The 19168-nt window shown below is 40.5% G+C and overlaps 1 protein-coding gene across 1 annotated transcript in view; it reads right to left on the bottom strand.

The window, feature by feature from the left end:
* DGKI (diacylglycerol kinase iota) overlaps positions 1 to 19168 on the bottom strand; it is a 403345-nt gene that overhangs the window by 264514 nt on the left and 119663 nt on the right. The window contains 1 exon segment of the mRNA XM_073238393.1: positions 7475 to 7583. Coding sequence (XP_073094494.1) covers positions 7475 to 7583 — 109 coding nt within the window.

Below are 19168 nucleotides of genomic sequence, written 5' to 3'. Positions count from 1 at the left end.
CTCACCATTAAAACAGTCAAAATAATTGTACTTGCCTAGAAATATGACAGTGATGTTTAATTGTGAAAATACATAAAGTTCAATGCCTTACATACAATAAAAAGTGCATAGATGTTCAATATAGTTTTTATTATAACTATTGTGGTATCTCTCTGGTTTTCCTTCTTCCCTCATAATCCATAGATATTGGCTTTATCCAAGTTTCTCTCCTTGGTCTTCACAGCCAAGACTGCTAGCCATTCACCAAAATCATTTTTTAATTCTTTCTGGATACACAGATACACCACCTTATTATCCAGCCTCCTTGAAATTAGGTGCAGCCATGTGACTAAGTTCTAACCAATGGAACATTAGTAGGAGTGACAGGTACTGTTTTTAGACTTGGCTTATTGCATCCTCCCACAAGCATCCTCCAAGCTCTGTGTGGAATACTGGAGACCTGAAAAGCTAACCTTTGGGATGATTTCAGAAGTCATCTTGTGAAGATGTAAAAGCAACTATCTGTCTGGGTTTTTGAATAACTATGTGAAACAGGGCTCACCCACCACGGAACCTACCTGAACAGTCCTGATCTATTTCATGAGTAAGAAATAAACTTGTCTTCCATAGAGTCACTGCATGTTTGAGTATCTTATTTATTGCAGCCTAGTCTACCTCAACTAATGCAGGCTTCTTTTCTTTGCTCATATTTTTGTCTCGATTTCCTTTCATTATTTATCTCTACCCCCAATTTACTTACCACATATTGAACAGCCTGCCTTATCTCTGAGTCCTGTTTCTTCTGCTCTGACCTCTAATTCTGACATTCTCTGATATTTTACACTGCTGTAAGATTAGATTTCTTAAAATGCAACTATGATTATGCCTTTTGCTTGTTTAGGATGCTTAAATAATTCCAATTATTTATAAAACAAAATCCAAATTTAATGTCACATACTAGACCTTCCATTAATGACACCTATCTGTCTATCCTTAACCTTCTTTATTCACCTCATACACTGTACTCCCTCATCACTCTTCTCTAAATACAGCCATATTTTGTGCCGTGATTTGTTGATTCCATTCACCGCACCTAGGAACCTCTATCTCTCTTCTTTACATATACATCTTGAAATGCCATCTCAAATAGTATACAATTCAGAGTATCCATCTGTGTCAGACAGAAAAATAGCTCTCCAATTTCTAAATGAAGATAGTGTTTCTTCTGTATTTGAATACTGAAACAAGTTTCTCCAGATGTATCTATGTTTATATAGCTTGATCTGTATAGAGATCCACCTAGACAGATAGAGATATAGATGTATAGATACAGATATGGTTGCTTGCTCTCAAATTTTATTGAATTCCTAGTAATGGCTCTAGGTCAAAAGATAAACGTGTAGGGAGGAGGAGAGATAAGTGAGTAACACAAATGAGTGCTCTGATACTAGAAGCCGGTCATCTACACAAAATGAAGGCATTTGCTTGTAAAAATGTTTTAAAACAATAAGAAAATATAAATATGTACCCTAGGTAAATGTCCTTACAAACTCAGAAAGGAGAAAAACAACTGACTCTCTCTCCCTGAAAATCTCAAGATAATAATAGGTGAAATTTGTCTTGGGTGGCTTAGATCGGCTCTCCAATATGCCTACTGATCACTTTGAAACATGGTTAGTACTAACTGAGATGTGCTGTCCACACGAAATTCACAGCAGACTTTGAAAACTTAGCATGAAAAAAGAATGTAAACCATCTGACCAATAATTTGTATATTGACTACATGTTGAAACGGTAATATTTCTCATATATTTGGTTCAACAAAATACAGTGTTAAAATTAATCTTATCTATATATTTTCTTTTTTTTTTTAAATGTGGCTACTTGAAAATTTAGAATAACTTTATGGCTCACATATATTTCTATTGGATAGGGTTAGTTAGATAATCACTTGCTTAGAAGGCACAAGTTTAGACCTAAATAGACACTTCTCAGTAGCCTGTGAAAGTGTAGGATTCTAGGATTTCCCCCAGAAGCCAGTATGATTTACTTAAAATTCTCACAGTTCTAAAAAGTAAAGACTAGTGAGGATGCACGAATCATGCTAGATCTGTCCCACAAGCAGGGCCAAGACCTTCATGGTTTATGGCTGGTTAGTTCCTCATGCCCTCTCAGCCATCTGATATCTTGATTAACCTGACTTAACGTTTTTTTGAAATGGGGATGGGAGTGGGGGAAACTGTTGGGGTAGGAGTCATTATTGGTGATGACACCCAAACAGAAGGGGCAAGAACTAAGGCCTGAAGCTTGTGAAGAGGGCCCAGGTCTGCGACGACTTGCCATCTGAAACAAGACTAAAATGAGAACGTGGGCAAAGTGCACACGCATGTGCATGCTCGTGTGTGCATGCACACACGCACCTGGCTCCTCCTGGCTTTTCATTCAAGGCTTCTAAAGATAAGATGACCTAGTTTCATGACCCAGTTTAAACGAATCCTGCATGACGTCTCTGTTTCCCTAATCTTGTTCCTGAACCAAACAATAAGGTGGCATCTGCCTGCCTGGGAAAAAGCACTTCTTTTCTTAGCATCATCAACTGGAGGAAAGATGAGGTGGTCTGGCTTTAGGATCTGGCTTTGTTTGTGTTTAATCTCCATTTTCCATAGCCTTCAGGATTGGAGGAAATTTTCGATTGCGGGAGGAAAAAGTGAATTGAAATCAAGGATGCAAGGATTAAAATGCAACATGCCATTTAAGAAAGATCACAGTGGCTTTTCCACCATTGCTTTGAGTTGTTTTAGGCAGTGTTATGGACAAAAACAAATTATAAAACAGTGGGGACAGAATAAGACCCACCTCATATGCTCTCTGCTATAATATGAAAAACAGGGAAGAAATCTCTAAATCCAAATGAATTCTCCATGGCATGTGACATTTAAGAGAAGACACATATTATTGAGGCAACAGACATGCTTCTAAAAGGGCTAACTCACTCTAAGCTGGAAACTTGGATTCCAGCCCAGGAGACAAAAATATTTTTGCCTTTTTGAGCATTACTCCCTTTCTAGCAATTTAGCTTGTTTTCCCCAAAACTGGCCTGGCTGACACACAAGGTAGGGTGTCAGCGGGAGCAGTCCCCCCAGGTGCTCACCATGAAGGTAAAGACAGGATGCCTTTGGGAGGAATAGGGAGATCAAACCAGTGTGTGTGCTTCAAGACTTACCACAATGCATTGTATTAGGAAGGACATTTTAGAAGAGTTAGTTGGGCCTTTGAATAGCATGAATCCATGTATTTTTCAAGGAGGCTTTGGACTCCTGCCTACTAAGCCTTTCAGGAACTGGAGATTAACTAACCGTCGGCTCCCAGCAAAATGTCCCCTTCTTACTGGCTGAACAGAAAAACTGTAATCAGTTAGTTCACTGGCACCAGTAACCAGTCAGCTACTAGACCTATGATGCTGTGTTCTCCACTGAGAAGAAAAAATAAGCAGAAAACATTGTTCCTCCCTTCAAGGAGCCTGAAATCTGAGGACCTAGAACAAGAAAGTCAACTAAAAAACACTAATTTGGTTCTAAGGTTTGTGAGACAATGTACTACGGGCAGCGTGCTATGAGGAATCCAAGCAAAAAGTGAATAAACAGAATTAGTTCAACTGAGAAGATGAGCACACAGAGAACAGAAGAGGAAACCCCTATGGTCCGTAGCATTTCCACACTGGGTGGAGCCGACTGTCTACTGCTGCCGATAGAACTCTGGAACCTACTGAAGACTAATTTGGCTCCCCCACGAGTGAACATTCAGGGCTCGGTCCCTGACACACACGGCGGAGACACCTGAGCACAGGCAGCAAGAGGAACCACTGGCAGAGTCAGTAAGAAAATGAGAGTGTGTGGGCCAGAGAACCCTATACGTCACAGTAAGCAATTTGAGTCAATCACAGCAGGAGAGTTTTTAGACCTTGAGGAACAGCTAAAAAGAAGAGAGAGGTGGTGTACATCACTCGGCAGGGAATGAGAGTAGGAAAATGGAATACTTGAAGGAAATTATTCAGTTTATGAGAAACATTCATCAATCAGTATATATCTATACAATACCAATGAAAAATCCAAAAATGAAATAAAATTCTATTTACAAGAGCATCCAAGAGAATAAATATTTAGGAATAAATTTAACCAAAGGAGGTTTAAGAGCAGTACATTAAAAACCACAAAACATTATTGACATAATAAATAGCATAAAAGCTGATCCCTGTGATAGTGTACAGCTGACACCAAAGGGCACAGGTGCCCACAGGCCAGGTCAGAGCTCCCCTGAGTCTCAGGCACCCCCACACGCAGGCTGCTCCTCAAAGGCCTTTGGAAAAAGGGTATTTAGGAAACAACTGAAGACTGGCACATGTGCTGGAGTCCGAGCAGGGCCCTTCTGGAGTTCTGCAAGAAGCAGTAACCTGGGGACCAAAGTCCTAATTCCAGGTCTGTCCTGATTTGTCTTGCAGATACACCATGAAAAGCATTTGTATCTGTTGCCTCACTGCTGAAATGAGGACAGGGAAGTGACGTAAGTCAGAGGGTCATATCATCATAAGCCTCTGAGATGACCCTCAACCCCTGAACCAACTGCCCATGGAGAAAAGACAATTTCAGCCCAGGAGCCAAGGCAGAAGGATGGGGAACAAGGCAACTGCCGTCCCCACAGTCCCACCGCTGATCTGCCAGAAGCAGCATGTAGCACCGCTGGAACCCTGTACCTCACCCAACACAAGGAACTGGAGATCCACCTCACGTATTCTGTTTTTTAAATTCTTCTCACCTTCCTCCACATTTGGGAGACTCACAAAGGCTTCAAACCAAATCAGTGGCTCAATAAATAGTAACAGTGACTAAGATTGATCATTTTAATGCTTTCAGTTAAGAGTGGGCTGACGGAGGGGGACAAGGGGGCCTGCCGTTCACAGGGAGCCAGCAGGAGGCGGGAGGAGGGGATTGGCAGAGGCAGGTCAAGACAGAGGGAGGGTCGCACACTTTAAACAGAGCAAAGGAAATCCTGGCTTAGTTCCCTGAATGCACAGGCAAACTCAAGTGGCATAAATGAAATTGGTGAAAACCACACTCATTAGGAAAGCCAAAAATTTTGAAGCAAGGGCAAATCTTCACACACACAAAAAAAGGTCACTGAAATGTTGTTGACAATCTGCTTCCTCCTCTCTTCTGAGAAAACACTTCACGTGACTACAATAAAGAATTACAGTACTGGCCACTGCGGGGCTTCTCTTTGCTAACAGCACTATTAGCCCATAATTATTGTTTTTCCAAAGTCCCATCTTACAACTTCTTACACATCATACCTCTAATAAGCCCTCAGATGGAGTGTCTTCAGACAAAGCTTTCAGTTTTCACTCCACTGTTAAATATCCCCAAAGTGTTTCCTGCCACGCCTTAATGTCACCAGGCCATCAGGACAGGGTGCCCACAATCAAAGGAAAGATAAAGAATTTAGTTCCTATTTGCTCTTCGCCTACTAGGTATCACAGCCTTTCACCACCAGCTAAAAATACCATTTTGATGAAATATTAGAGCACATATTTCTCTCCAGGAATAAGAAAGAAATACCTAACAGTCAAGCTTCAGCTCAAGCAGGACACCTTATAAAAGCATTTTCTGTCTATTTCCAACATCAAATAGGATGGAGCTTCCTTCCTCATATTCCATGACCCTCTGAACTCCTCTGTCCTGGCTGTCACCGACCTGTACTTAGCTGCTGATCTCTTGTCTGCTTACCTCATTCTAAGCTTCCTGAAGGCAGAAGCCTTGTCTTCTCCACCTCAGAATCTCAAGGTACCAATACGGGTTCTAGCACAAAGCAGGTACTCAACAAACGTTTAAAGAATTTGTCACTTATTTTATTTATGAATAGATAAATGTGCAGGCTGCCCCATTTACAAAGAGCATTCATACTTACTGTCACATATGTTCCTAATAACACCCATGAAGTCCCTTTAAAAAGGAACCACCACCGTCCCCATCTGCAGATAAGGATGCTGATGTGGCAGGAAGTCATGTGGCTTGAATAATGTCACTCAAGGAGCAGAAAAAGGATGTAATGACTGTTCCTATCTAAATTATTTAACCTATCTCATTAGAATCTCTCCTCAAAAATAGGGTCCTACAACTTTAGATCAGAGGACTGTTAGGGACACTATAAACATTAATTTTCTTGGGTCCCTGATTCATAATACCTTCTCATCATTGGTCCATGAATGTCCCTCTTTGATTGTATCCATTTGTTTACACATTTAATTCTCATCAATTATGTAAACACTGGTTTAAATATATTCTATGCTCTATTATAGTTTAAGAGTTTATTAAGTAAATGTCGTGGAATAGGGGAAACACCAGGAAAGGAACATTCTTCCTAAGCACCAACTTAACACACTCGGGTGGTGTCTAAGCACACTCTGGACTGCATAAAGAGTCCATTTCAGTTAAATCCAGTCCTTTATCCAGTACTTCATAAATGTAGGCACCATATGCTGGCATGTGTCCAGAATGTAAAAAGCAATGTTAATAAGTGTGTACTAGAGAGAAATGTTATAATATAAAATAATGGCATATGGGCTTAAAATTTTATAACTAAAAAAAAATTACCTCTCCTTTCTACCACCCCACCATGCTCTTACATAGGGAGGACAAGGATTACCCCTTCTGTTCAACTCAACTGAAAATGTTCACAAGAATCATCAGACCCACGGGCAGCATTTCAGAGCAGCGCCCCACCCTGCCTTCATGCTGTTCCTCATATTCATTCAGGAGGAGACAATGCCTTTCTGTCCAGTTAGAGCTGTCTTTGACCAAGAACTTGATTCGCTCAAGTCTCTCAATAAATGTATTCTGACTTAATTTCAGACTGCAATCTTTAACTCAAGTTAATAGTTTTTATGGATGTCTTTTGGTTCAAATGTTTAAATTGACTAATATACCCAACCCACTAATATAAGACTCATCAACCTCTGAGTTAGGGGACAAAGTATAACAGACAGGAGGACATGAACTGCCTGGAATGTAAAGTGAGGTCATCCTCTGTCAGGAAAAAAAAACAAAAAAAACAAAGGCACCAAGAAAGAAAAGGCAGCTTGAGTTGAGGAAACCCAACATCCAACACAGATTCCATGATGTTGTTAAGGGCAAGCGCTGTCCCTCCTCAGCTCGGCAGGAACCAGTGAAGCTTATGCACAGGGGTACTTTCGTGTCATAGCCACAAACTCAGGCAGCCATGCTTCAAACAGTTCATGAGTGTTTATTTTTGTCTTCAACTCATCGGATTTCACATAAAGGACCTATGTTCCTAGGAATTTGAGAATGGAATGTGGCTTAGATATCAATGAGTGATAATGAGAATTATTAAGTACATCTTGCTTGTAACTACAGGAATCCTGAGAATGAGAGAGGCGCACATGCAAAATGAATTATGTTGAAATGAAAAAGCCAACACCTACACTCCAGTCCAGAGTCGCTCTGGGCTCCTTCGCTGGACCGTTTGCCACGGGAAGGCTGAGGGGGTGTGCAGGAGCCAGGTGCTGCAGGCCTGCCCGGGAGATTGCTTTCCTGCAGCCAGAAGAAAAAAACACAAAGAAAAACCAACATCAGAAAGTAATACTGAGCGAAGGCCTTCCCGTGGGGTAGAAGCAATGCCTGAGTTAGTCTTCCATATACGAAAACCTTGGCAAATGTACTGAAATGTGGCTCTCTCGAGTGCATGACAGAAGGTGGCAGGTCTCACAAGACAGGAAAATTGAGGGGACCAATTTGGGGCGATATTGTTTCAGGGCCAGAAACTAAAGTGTAAGCCCCTCTTCAGGGTAGAGGGCAGAACACGGGTGTCTCTGCTTACAGAAAAAGATCTGAGCCTTGGTGGTTCATAATACTTAAGACCACTTGAAAGCTGCCAGAGACTAAAAGTGAGAAAAGTAGTCTCATGAGGTCTTCCGTGGAAATTCCTCCATTTCCCAGCAAAACATTGTCTAAGCTGGTCACAGTGCCAAGTTTACTCTTGTTCCCCTCATGAGCATCCTCCCTCACCCATGCAAAGGGCTTCTTCAGAGAGCTTGAGGTTCTAAATGGGAAAAGACTGATTTGTATCTGCCACATCACTCACACCGAAAGGTCCGTGGAAAGGAGAAAGAAACACGGTGCTTACACTAGGTTTGGTGAGTGGAAGATCATAATGGAATTCAGGTCAGAAAGGAGGGAATGGATCAGGAGAGGCTGAGAAAGTCAGTCCTGACCTTGGTCTGCAAAGATAAGAAATAAGAGGAGCCACTTCAGCAGCAAATACGACTCTTGCTGAACACAGGGAAGGGAGGGGAGGTAAGAGCATGGGGGAGAGACAAGAACAGCAAGATAAAGGAAGAATGCAGGGATCACGCAGAGAGGTCCTGTGGTATCACTGTTAATAATAGAAGTTCAATTTCTGAACAGCTCCATCAGAAATGTCAAGCAAGGGTCTCGAGCTTAAATACGAGTACTGATTCGTGAATTAATTAAGTGGCTCCTAGAAGGGAGAGGGGCTCTCCCTCTACAGAAGTGACCATGTGTGCTTTGAGAATTACCTGCACTAGAATCAGGTGGGTCTTGTGACCCTGAATCAGAGAACGAGACCCAGAAGTCTGTATTTACACAGTTCACACATGCACACATGCACTCCCTTCTGTGAGCTGAAGTTTTCCAATTGCCCTGTGGGAACGTGAAAGGGATTTTACTTAAAATGGAATGGAAAGACATGAAATGGAGAATCTCACACAAGTGACATCAGGAAAACCAAACTGAAGAACGGGGAGACTAATTTCCCGTAAATGCATAATTTACAGAAGACAAAATTTATCCCTTGATCAACGAACATCTGCCAAGAATCTCTTCCCATCCTTAAGCCAATGAACCTGGCCCACATCCTACCCCAAACCATCAACACACGTTTCTGTACCTTGCTATAGGTAGTGTATCCTGAATAGGTAGTGTATCAGGAATTGCAATTTCTTGGCTATTCCCAAATAAATTCAATTTCTGGTCATTCAAGCTTGCCTCAGTTTACCTCTTTATTTAGGTTGACAGGAGCAAGTATGGTTGGGCATGTGGGGGAGCACTAACTACCAAGACCCACTGAGGGGGGGTGAGCTCTGCAGGAAAGCATCAGCAACTTCCTTACGCACTTCAGTCCCGAGAGCTCTCTGCAGCCTGTCCCATATGACCTGGACACTGCAGTAAGTCTCTGCCATCTCTGACACTGAGCCTAGGAGCACACAAGGCCCCCAGGGAGGCCCAGATCCCTGACTCCTTCACCCACCTCGCTGGGCAGAGGAACAAGACTATCGACAGCGAGATGAGGAAACAGCAGGCAGGGATGCCCAGATGCCTGGGGAATCCCATCATGGTCAAGCCCCTGAAGGAAAAGGATCTTTCCCAGGAAAGGAGAATGGGCAGGACCTAAAAGCCTCATTGGACTCTGGAAGGCAAACGATCTCTCTCTACTGTTGACTAATTTCTGCAAACTCCACCCAGAAATGGAATTTGCAAAGTTGAGAAAGACCAACAGCAGCCCCCAACCCAGAGGAAAGGATGGGTAGAATCCAGAAAAGAGTCCAGGAGTGTGCAGCCCCCAATGAATGACAAAGTAAGTCACAGAGCCCAGCAAGCGTCCAGCCCTCTTTTCTTCACTTCTTCCCTCCTCTCTTATATTCCTACACAGGAAGTCTCAGAAATACTGGATAGAACTTCGGCAGTTAGAAGCGATCACATCAAGTATGCTGGTAGCCTACTTTCAGAAGCTCCCATTGGGCAACAAGCACTATACTTGCTTTATATAATCCCCCAAAGAGTCATCACAGGTGTGCAGTTTTAAAAAGGTAGGCAGATGATACAATACTCACTTTCCTCACATTCATCAAGGCAAATAATGAAAAATATCAGTTTTGATCCCTCACCCCAAAGTATATTCCATTTCATTGAACAATTAGAAAAGAACACTAGAAAATTCTTATATGGTGATCCTTCATCCCCTGAAAGTTTTTTCATCCACCTGAATTCAAGGAACTTCTTCTAACATTTTTATTGGGACTTTTCTCAGGCTTTGAAGGACTCTGGATGGTGACTGTGAGTCACAATTTTCATCACAAGAAAATCTAATCTCTGTGGAGTCAGAATCTACAGGTTCCACCTCCACCTTTGATTCCTTAACAACACAACTTAAATTTAAGTGTTCTAACAAAAAATATCAAATGGAGCCTCAGCGCAAAGCCTTAGAAGAGCTGAAGAATTCCTAAATCTTGAGTGAATGAGACAAATACAAATCCTTGATCTTTTCATGAACAGTTACAGAGAGCTGTGATCAGAATAAAAAAGAAGAGAGGAAATAAAATGTACAGTCACAGTAGAAACCACAGGACAAATGAGTTTGACTCATCAGAAGTTGTAGACTCTGAATACCAAAACCCGTCTTCCTAATTAAGACTTCCAGAGGAGCAAACTTTGAAAAAAGCATATCACGAGGCCCAGGATGCATGGGTCTACACGAACAATGTGGCTATAAGATAGGAGACATACAAACATTCATCCCTGGCTAAGCCTCACAATGAAAGTACAGCCAAATCTCACTCTTTTCCAGCCTGTGCATAGAAATGATTAAAAGCTTTTGTTGATTATTTACTCCTCATTGTGGATGCAAATTTAAGGTTAGTTTTCTGTAATATTAATAGAAGAAAATTGTGTACCTACTACACATATAAACACTAATTAAGAGGAAAATAAGTAAGAAACATCAAAGTAGCTGCCAGTCTGTAACTTAAATAGGCCTCACAAAAGGACATTACATAAGAGAATAGGAAAAATACAGATAGGTACTACAGGGGGATGGGAGGTAACTTTTGATTCCAGTTTTCCATTCTTCTAAATAACCATGTGAGAAAATCCTTTTTTCCAATAGTTCATAAATGAATACACATTTCCTTCTAAACTAAAAAAACAAAAAAAACAATTTCATTAGTTCTTAGACCTCAAATAAAATTAATATCAATTATTTTTCTATTTGGATCCATCTTGGTCATAGAAGATGATGTTTAAGAATCTGGTAGAATTTGGTATGTGCTGGGGTGGCAGGGGTTTTATGTTGCAATTTGCTCCAATAAAAAATTAATGAGGTTTCAACTTCTCATTCTTTCCTCCTGCTCAGAATTCTCCCAAACCCACAATCAGTGAAACGGTGAAATGCCAATGATTCTTTCTATTAATTTTACAACAACACTTTGCTGGGGATGACTATAATGGCAAAAGAATATTTGAAAAGAACTTTGATATTAACTCTGAAATAGATGTGAAAAGAAAATATCTTATAATGCAGTTCAGGCACACAAAGTCACAGTTAATGTCAATTACCTGCCATGAAAGACCTCTAACATATTTAAAGTATAAAAGCCATCATATATTTTAAATAGCATTCTATTATTCCTTTCACTTCATTCAATAAGACTACAAACTCCTAAAGGACAGGGCTCAATTCATCTGCTAATCGTATTCCATTCTAGCCCAGGGGCAGACACAGCATATATTCAATAAATGCATTCTGAGTTAATGAATGAACTTGATCAAGAAGCTAGGCCAAACAGCTTGCTGATTAGATCAAGGGTTGAGAAATCTGATTAGGAAATGTGAATTATATCCCAGGCCTTGAATTTCAGTGATATTTCTTTCCTGAGAGGGCCTGAAATCCTTCAAAGCAGCTCCTTAAAGATAAAGGCAAATAGTGGTAGAATTCACTTTTAAGAAACCTCAAAGACATCAAAATGGCTTTGTGATCAACATTAAAATGGAATCCTATGGCTAACATATTTATAAAGGGCATATGATAGTGTTCATATTTTTACAATGTGTCACTGAAGGAAACATGCAGCATATACTCTTTATAAAGAGAATTTTCTTAATTTATGGTAAAAGATGTAAATAAGCAGTTCTTTGACCAAGATACCCTCTGATTAACCATTATGTGAATTTCTCTCACTTCACTCTGGTTCCACTCTGATTCCAGGCTTACGTGGCTCCCCATTCGATCCATCCCCATCTTGCCAACTCCCTTTCCAAGTGATTGCACGTATAAGAACAGAGTGAGGATCCGGCTTGCTGAGTGGAGAAGCACCCCAGGATCAGGAGCTCCCCTTAGCCAGGAATTCTCCTAAGAGATGCAACGAGATTGGCGGACTCATCTCCTGTTCTTCTAGCAAAGGAACCAGCTATCTAAAAAGTTACTCTGTGCCTTCGTTAATTCCCCAGGCACCTCAAGAGGGGTCTTAGCATGTGTTGGTGTGGTTCCTCCCAGACTATATTGGCGTTAAATTTGCTTATATTCAAAACAGCCCATAAGACTTGTTGGTTGATTCAGACAAGCTGCCTGCAATGTTAAGGACAGTCCATACAATAAAAAAATTGTTTCAAGCCCCACACAAATTCCCAATATCCCACCAGAGATTTGTTTAGGGGAACAGATCTTGTATAATTACTTGAGTCTAAATCCTAATCCATATTATATAAGAGCTCAAAGTAGTCTTTGATGATTTTAATGTATACTGAAACCTTCAAGAATATAATTACTATTGAAACAGAGGTTGTTTTTAGTTTCCCAAGGGTTATAAGTCACCCAGAAAATCGCTTTTGGTATTGGATCTTCAGTACAATAAGTCCATATTACTGTACATTTGTAGCTGTGACTTCCACAGTTTCTCCCACAGTCATGCTCAACCTTTGCCTGATGATGGGGCTAGAGAACCAGTCTATGTAAAAGCCTTCCAGGTATTTCTAAGATGATCCTGGGCTGAGAACCACTGTTCTACATAGATGTGCAAACGTGAGACTACTTCATTATGTCTGCTAATGTAACTAGGCCCGGGCATTTACATGTTGAAATAAATTCATTCATTCCACAATGTATTTACTGAATGTCCGCTTTACACCAAGCAGTGTCCTAGATGTGTAAGATACAGGAATAAGTAAAACAGACATAAATCACTGCCACTGTGAAGCTTGCATTCTAGCAGGAAATACATTTTGCCAGGTACTGAAACATTTTACTTATCTTACATATTCCTCACTATCATGAAGTACATACTTTTATTATCCTGATTTTATCATTTAAAAAACTGATAGCACAGAATGGTAAAGTTACATGCCCAGGATCACACAGACAGGAAGAAGTCCAAGTGAGATTCGAATCCAGGCATCTAACTCCAGATTGTGCATTACACAACCCCACACTTCCGTGGAATGCTGACAGCATATACATGCATACATAGTAGAAGAGACAAACAATACAGTTAGACTCCTACCATACCAATTCTCTAATTGCCTCAGTTGCAAACATCCTGTCTCTACAACAAAAACATAAGCTTCTAGAGAGAGTCCAGTTTGGGAGGCATTAAAGCATACAGATCAGGAACCTGACCAGTCACTAGCTATGTAGTCAAATTGCTTGACCTCTTTTAGCCTCAGTTTCCTTATATGGAAAATAACAATATTACCCAATTCAGAGATTAACTAAGATAGTTTTATTTTAATATATGCAGGATGCTTGACACATAGTAAGCACAATAAATACTTACTGCTATTATTCTCTCACACATATTGGCAGCCTCTACAGCATCTGGCCAAAGCAAGATATATGGTAAACCTCTGAATAAATATGTGCTTTTTATTTGATTGCTCTCAAACAGTCTAAGTTCCCTGGACCCTTCTGTTCATTCAATAAACACTGAACAAACTTCCATTATGTGTCAGGCAGTTCAGAGGTGTTATTCAAACAGAAGATCTTCTTCTAGTCATGGTAAAAAATTCCATGGTGGCCAAAGGAATCATTATCCTCACCCAACTTGCCTACCTCCCTAAATGCAAAATTAAAAACACTCTCCCCTCAGACAAATTTACCAACATGTTTTTTAAAATGCAATCCAAATGTCATTAGAATTTTTTAATTACAGCCACGTAAATGAATGCAGTACCAAAAAAGGGCATTTTTTTGTTTGTTTAATCTGTAAAGCAGACTGGCTGCTAAATGCCCCCTGAGAGCGTGTGAGCTCATCTGTTAGACAGGATTTATTTCAGCCCAATTCATCATCACTACATTCCTAAAACAATGCGGGCATGGGCTTGTAGTGGGGTATGGTAATGAACCTCATTTAACCCAAGAGGAGATTTCCTAACTGGGATTCTCTCAGGAGCTAATGACACTCTTCTCTTTAAGGCATCGGTTGAGGGATAATGTGATCCTTGGGAATGGAGAAAAAGTGAGCATGCTATTATGGGCTGAACTGGGTCCCTCCCCCAAGATTCATATGTTGAAGGCCTCATCTCCAGTACCTCTCAGCATGTGACCTTATGTGGAGACAGAGCGTTAGCAAAGGCCATCAGGTTAAAATGAGGTCATCAGGATGGGCCCCTAACCCAGTGTGACTGGTGTCCTTATAAAAAGGGTAGATTTAGACACAGAGCTGCACACAGTGGGAAGGCCCTGCGGAGCTGAAGGTAGAGGAGCGCGATGCCGCCACAAACCAAGGGCTGTGAAGGTCACCAGCACAGAGCCAGCAGCGGGGCGGAGACAGGCCTCAAACAGATTCTTCTGCACAGCCCTCAGAAGGAGCCAGCCCTGCAGATGCCTGGATCTCAGGCTTCTAGCCTCCAACACTGAGAGGCAGTAAGTTTCTGTTATTTAAGCTGCTCAGTCTGTGGTACTTTCTTACAACAACCCGAGCAGATACACATACTTCAAAACTAGACCCAAAGTTTGGATAGAGTATGGCAGGGCTTGGCTCACATCAAAATGTTGACTTCTCTTTTCCAGTTGCCCCCATGAAACTGTGCCTACCTTCCTGTCACCATACCACCCTTCAGAAACTAATAATAATTCAACAGAACCACATTCCTATGAGAAGCCACTGTTAAAAACAACATCCTCATACAAAGAGTGAGCATCTGGCAAAGTTTCATTTAACCTGTCAATGAGGTAACAAGCAGAATGACAAAAGCGAGATCAATGTGTGTATGAGAAGCTGAGATTTATAACAGTCAGTTGGGAAAGAAATACCTAAAAAGACAGCTAAATCAGGCGTAAGACTAGTTAACTTTCTACACGTTAATAAGGCCTTAATCCCTATGGCATTAACTTTTCTTTTGCTTTGTAGAATCATGACACATCAGCTTTTCACAGTTTAGCCTGTTATATTTTATGGGGATATAAACTGTCAGCACCTCTTATCAGTTTTGGATAATTAATCAAATATACAGAGACAACGAAACTACAGTACCCAGGAGTATCCCATCAGGTAAGGGTCAGTTACTAAGTGACAAGGTTATGATTCTACTGGAGAAGGCTAATTAGAATAGGTTCTAGTTAAAAACTTGAACAATACATTTAAAAAATTAAAAAAACAAATAACCATTTTTCCAGTGTCAAAATTTGGGATAGTTTTATTCTCACAACTCATGGTGAGAATAAAATACACAATTCCTTGTGTAGCTTTCTATGTGTCTGGAATATTCTGGAAAATCTCTTAAAATAAATTATTTTACTCTCCAAACAATAATGGCAACAATCTATTCGACATCTCACATGCACTGGACATTCTTTTAACCACTTTTCTTTAGGCTAGAAACAGATTCTAAAACAGAAATGTCAGGCTTGCTAGAGAGTTTGGAGTGGGGGGCAGTGAAGGAAGTGAGAAACAAAGTGGCAAAGTGAGAGGCCGAACTGAGGTGCAGCAGCGACAGGAGCTTCCGCGGGCCTCACATGAAGTTCTGGAGCCGGAATGGCCCTTCAGAGCTGCCCTCATTTCAGGCACAGACAAGGCTTGGCACCCCCACATCACCCAGTCTGGATATGGACAGCACCCTGGGAGAATATGGACATGGCAGAGAGACTCTCTTCAGCCAGAAGCAATGCCTGGGGAAGAGCTCAGCTACTGACCATAAGCAGCCAACACTCCCAGAAGCCGGAGAAAGGAGCAGCGTGGTCCTGAGAAGGCAGGCAGGCATGAACCGCAGCACCCACCACACACCTCTGCTACTCAGGACAAACTTCTAAAATGGATCATTTGTTTATCCATTTTACTGATGAACAACTGACATTAGAAAGGTTGAATAAAGTACATAGGCCATACAGCTAATAAGTAATAAGGCCAAGATTGGAGCCCAGACATCTGGCCCCAAAGGCTCGATCACCCTACACTCCTTCTGAAAGGGAGAGAGAGGAGAAGGAAGGGCACAGAGAGGAAGAGAAGGACCCCAAGATGGTACAAGGCCTGAGCATGCAATGGACTGAAATGACTAGTGAAATGCCCTGGTGCAGCAGTGAGTGAAGGACATTTTAAGAACACAGTCTAATGTTCAATTGAAAGTTTTTGCATTGCTGTGGTGGAAATTTCTTTTTGTCTCCTCCTCTGTATCTCCCACCTGCACTTAGATCTGCAAAGAAGTCTACTCCTTGCCTTGAAGACAGTTGGGTTTTACAAATATGGAAATTGAAGAAGGGGCTGACTTTTATATCTAGGTCAACACATACAGAATAGACTTTGCCTACTAGAATAGAAAGATAATCCAAAATTTAATAAATTTAGAAAAAGCATGAACCTGGGAACAGAAATAACCATAAGAACATAAGCCCTCTGGGAATTCAGAGGATTCTTCCCACTATTCTATCAATAAGAAAAGTGTAACTTTAGAGCCCCTCTCCCCCAATTTCTGGTGCTAGCACACTGTTTCTTACCCCCTTCAATTTCCCATCACTCTGGCACCTATGCTGCCTCAGTTAAAATCTTGCTCAACTAATGTTATCACTGAATAGATAACCCAACACAATTTTGTCAATTTAAGACAATTTAGGGAATGTCCCATAAGAAGGTATCTTCATTCTTGAAAGGGACTCATAAAAATGCAAAAACCTGCATGACGTGAAGGAATGGAGTTAAATGGCATTCAAAGTAGTTAAAATAATTGCCCTAAGCTACAATCCAGAATACTGTAAATATTGATGGGGGATGCAGGGCTGGGGTTAGAAGCAGAGACCCACTTGCCTACTGACTTTGAGGTCAGCCCTAGGCATTATCGCTAGGTTTTACAGAGAGACCCAAGAGCGCGCCTGCATGTTGAGAAGACACTTCCAACTTATATCAATGAAGGAAAGGTCCTGGCCAAAAAAAAAACAAAAACAGAATTCACTTCAGATTGTTCAGGTAAGAGACTTTGTAAAGGAACTACTTAAAGGCAGAGTTAACTACTACCTGATCTTGAAACTTACAAATAAAGCTCAAGAAACCCAGAGCATGTGGTGGTAGAGAAAAGAGATACCAAGGAACCTAGAGATTAGAGGGGAGGTAAATGGCTGTCCTGGTGCAGTAAACCAGAATTAGTATGAATCCGACCTAGACCTCAGCCTTCTCTGCAGCAGACAAAGGAAGTACAATCATATCAAATTTCTTCTCACATTTTTATTTTCCAAATACTTCAGTCACACTTGCAACTCTACTAAATTCCCTCTGAGACCAACCTGGCTCTCAGCTTTATCTCTGAGATAAAGGGAGCAAAGTACCTACTTAAGGTCAAGTAGCTAGTTGGTAGCAGAGCCAGGAATAGAAATGAGGTCTCTTCACCCCAGCCCCGTGTGTCTAAATTATCTCTGTGTGACCTTCCTCCAGCCTATCTGGTTGGGCCTGCAGGTGCCCGCGTTCTTTTCATTCTGCCTCCCTAGCAGCTGACTCCACACTACCCAAATTTTCATGCTTCATATGTGTCTTGCAGGCCTACTTTAAAAGAAAGAATGTTAAAAATTTTTGACAAGCCAAAAAAAAAATCTTCAACCTGATAAAGTATATGTATGAAAAATCTACAATATCAAAAGACCAAATGCTCTCCTCCTAAGACTGAAACAAAGCAAAGATGTCTGCCCTTCCCTCTTCTGTTCAGCATTCTACTAGAAGTTCTAGCCAGTTTAGTAAGAGAGAGAAAAAAAGTAAAGAAAAAGCCATACAGGTGGGGAAGGAAAAATAAAACTTCATTACTTGAACATGGTATGATTGTGAAAAACCTCCAATAATCTACAAAAATCTACCAGAATTAATATGTGAGTTTGTGATCAAAGTATACAGAAACCATAAACAAAAAAAATTCAACCATATTCTCTATATAAGCAACTATAAATGAAAAATAAAAAATTTAATATACCATTAACAATGGCATTCAAAAAAATGAATAATTAAGGGATAAATCTAATAAAATATGTGTAAGACTGTACACTAAATACTACAAACCTTTACTGAGAAAAATTAAACAGGTTGTAAATAAATTAAGATACTGTATTTGTGACTTTAAAGACAATCCTGTTAAGATGTCAAGTCCTCTGGAAGTGATACATAGACTCAACACAATCCCTATCAAAACCAAGCTGATTCAAAAATTTGAGAAAAATGAGAAAGACATGAAATAGTCAAATAATCTTGGAAAAGAAAAAGAGGTTGGAGGACTTCACTACTCAACTTCAAGACTTATAATAAAAACAAGTAAATCAAGAGTATATGATATTGAAAAAAGAACTGACAATTAGATCAATGGAAAATAAGAAAGATTCCAGAAATAGACCTACACATTAACAACTTCAAAAATGGTACTAAGTAAGTCAATAGAGAAAAGAATATTCTTTCCAAAAATGATGCTGAGAAAAATGCTTATTCATATTGGAAAAAATTAATCTTAACCCCTATCTCACACTGTCTACAAATAATACCTCAAGAGTCATCACAGATATAAACCTAAAAGCTAAAACTATCAAACCTCTAGGAAAGAAATCTAAGAGAATACCTTCATAACACTGGAGTAGACAAAGATTTTTAGACAGGAGGCGGAAAGTTCTAACCATAAATGAAGAAATTGATAAACTGGACTTCATCAAAAATAAAAACTTCTGCTTAACAAAAGAAGCATCAAAACATACTCCTGCTCACTCCTTCCCAGTCCTGTGTCAGCAGCAGAATTGCCAGAATCAGAAACTCTGAAAAACTGCTTCCGCTGGCCAGGGGCTACCCCGTGCAGCTTCCTCAAAGCTGACCAACCAACCTGACCAAGGCTTTGTCGTGTCTTCCAGCTGATCTTGAGATGGTGGAAGCCTCATG

This window comes from Manis javanica, chromosome 6 (genome assembly GCF_040802235.1).
Source record: "Manis javanica isolate MJ-LG chromosome 6, MJ_LKY, whole genome shotgun sequence".
NCBI lineage: Eukaryota > Metazoa > Chordata > Mammalia > Pholidota > Manidae > Manis > Manis javanica.
This window is presented reverse-complemented; position numbering and strand designations above follow the sequence as displayed.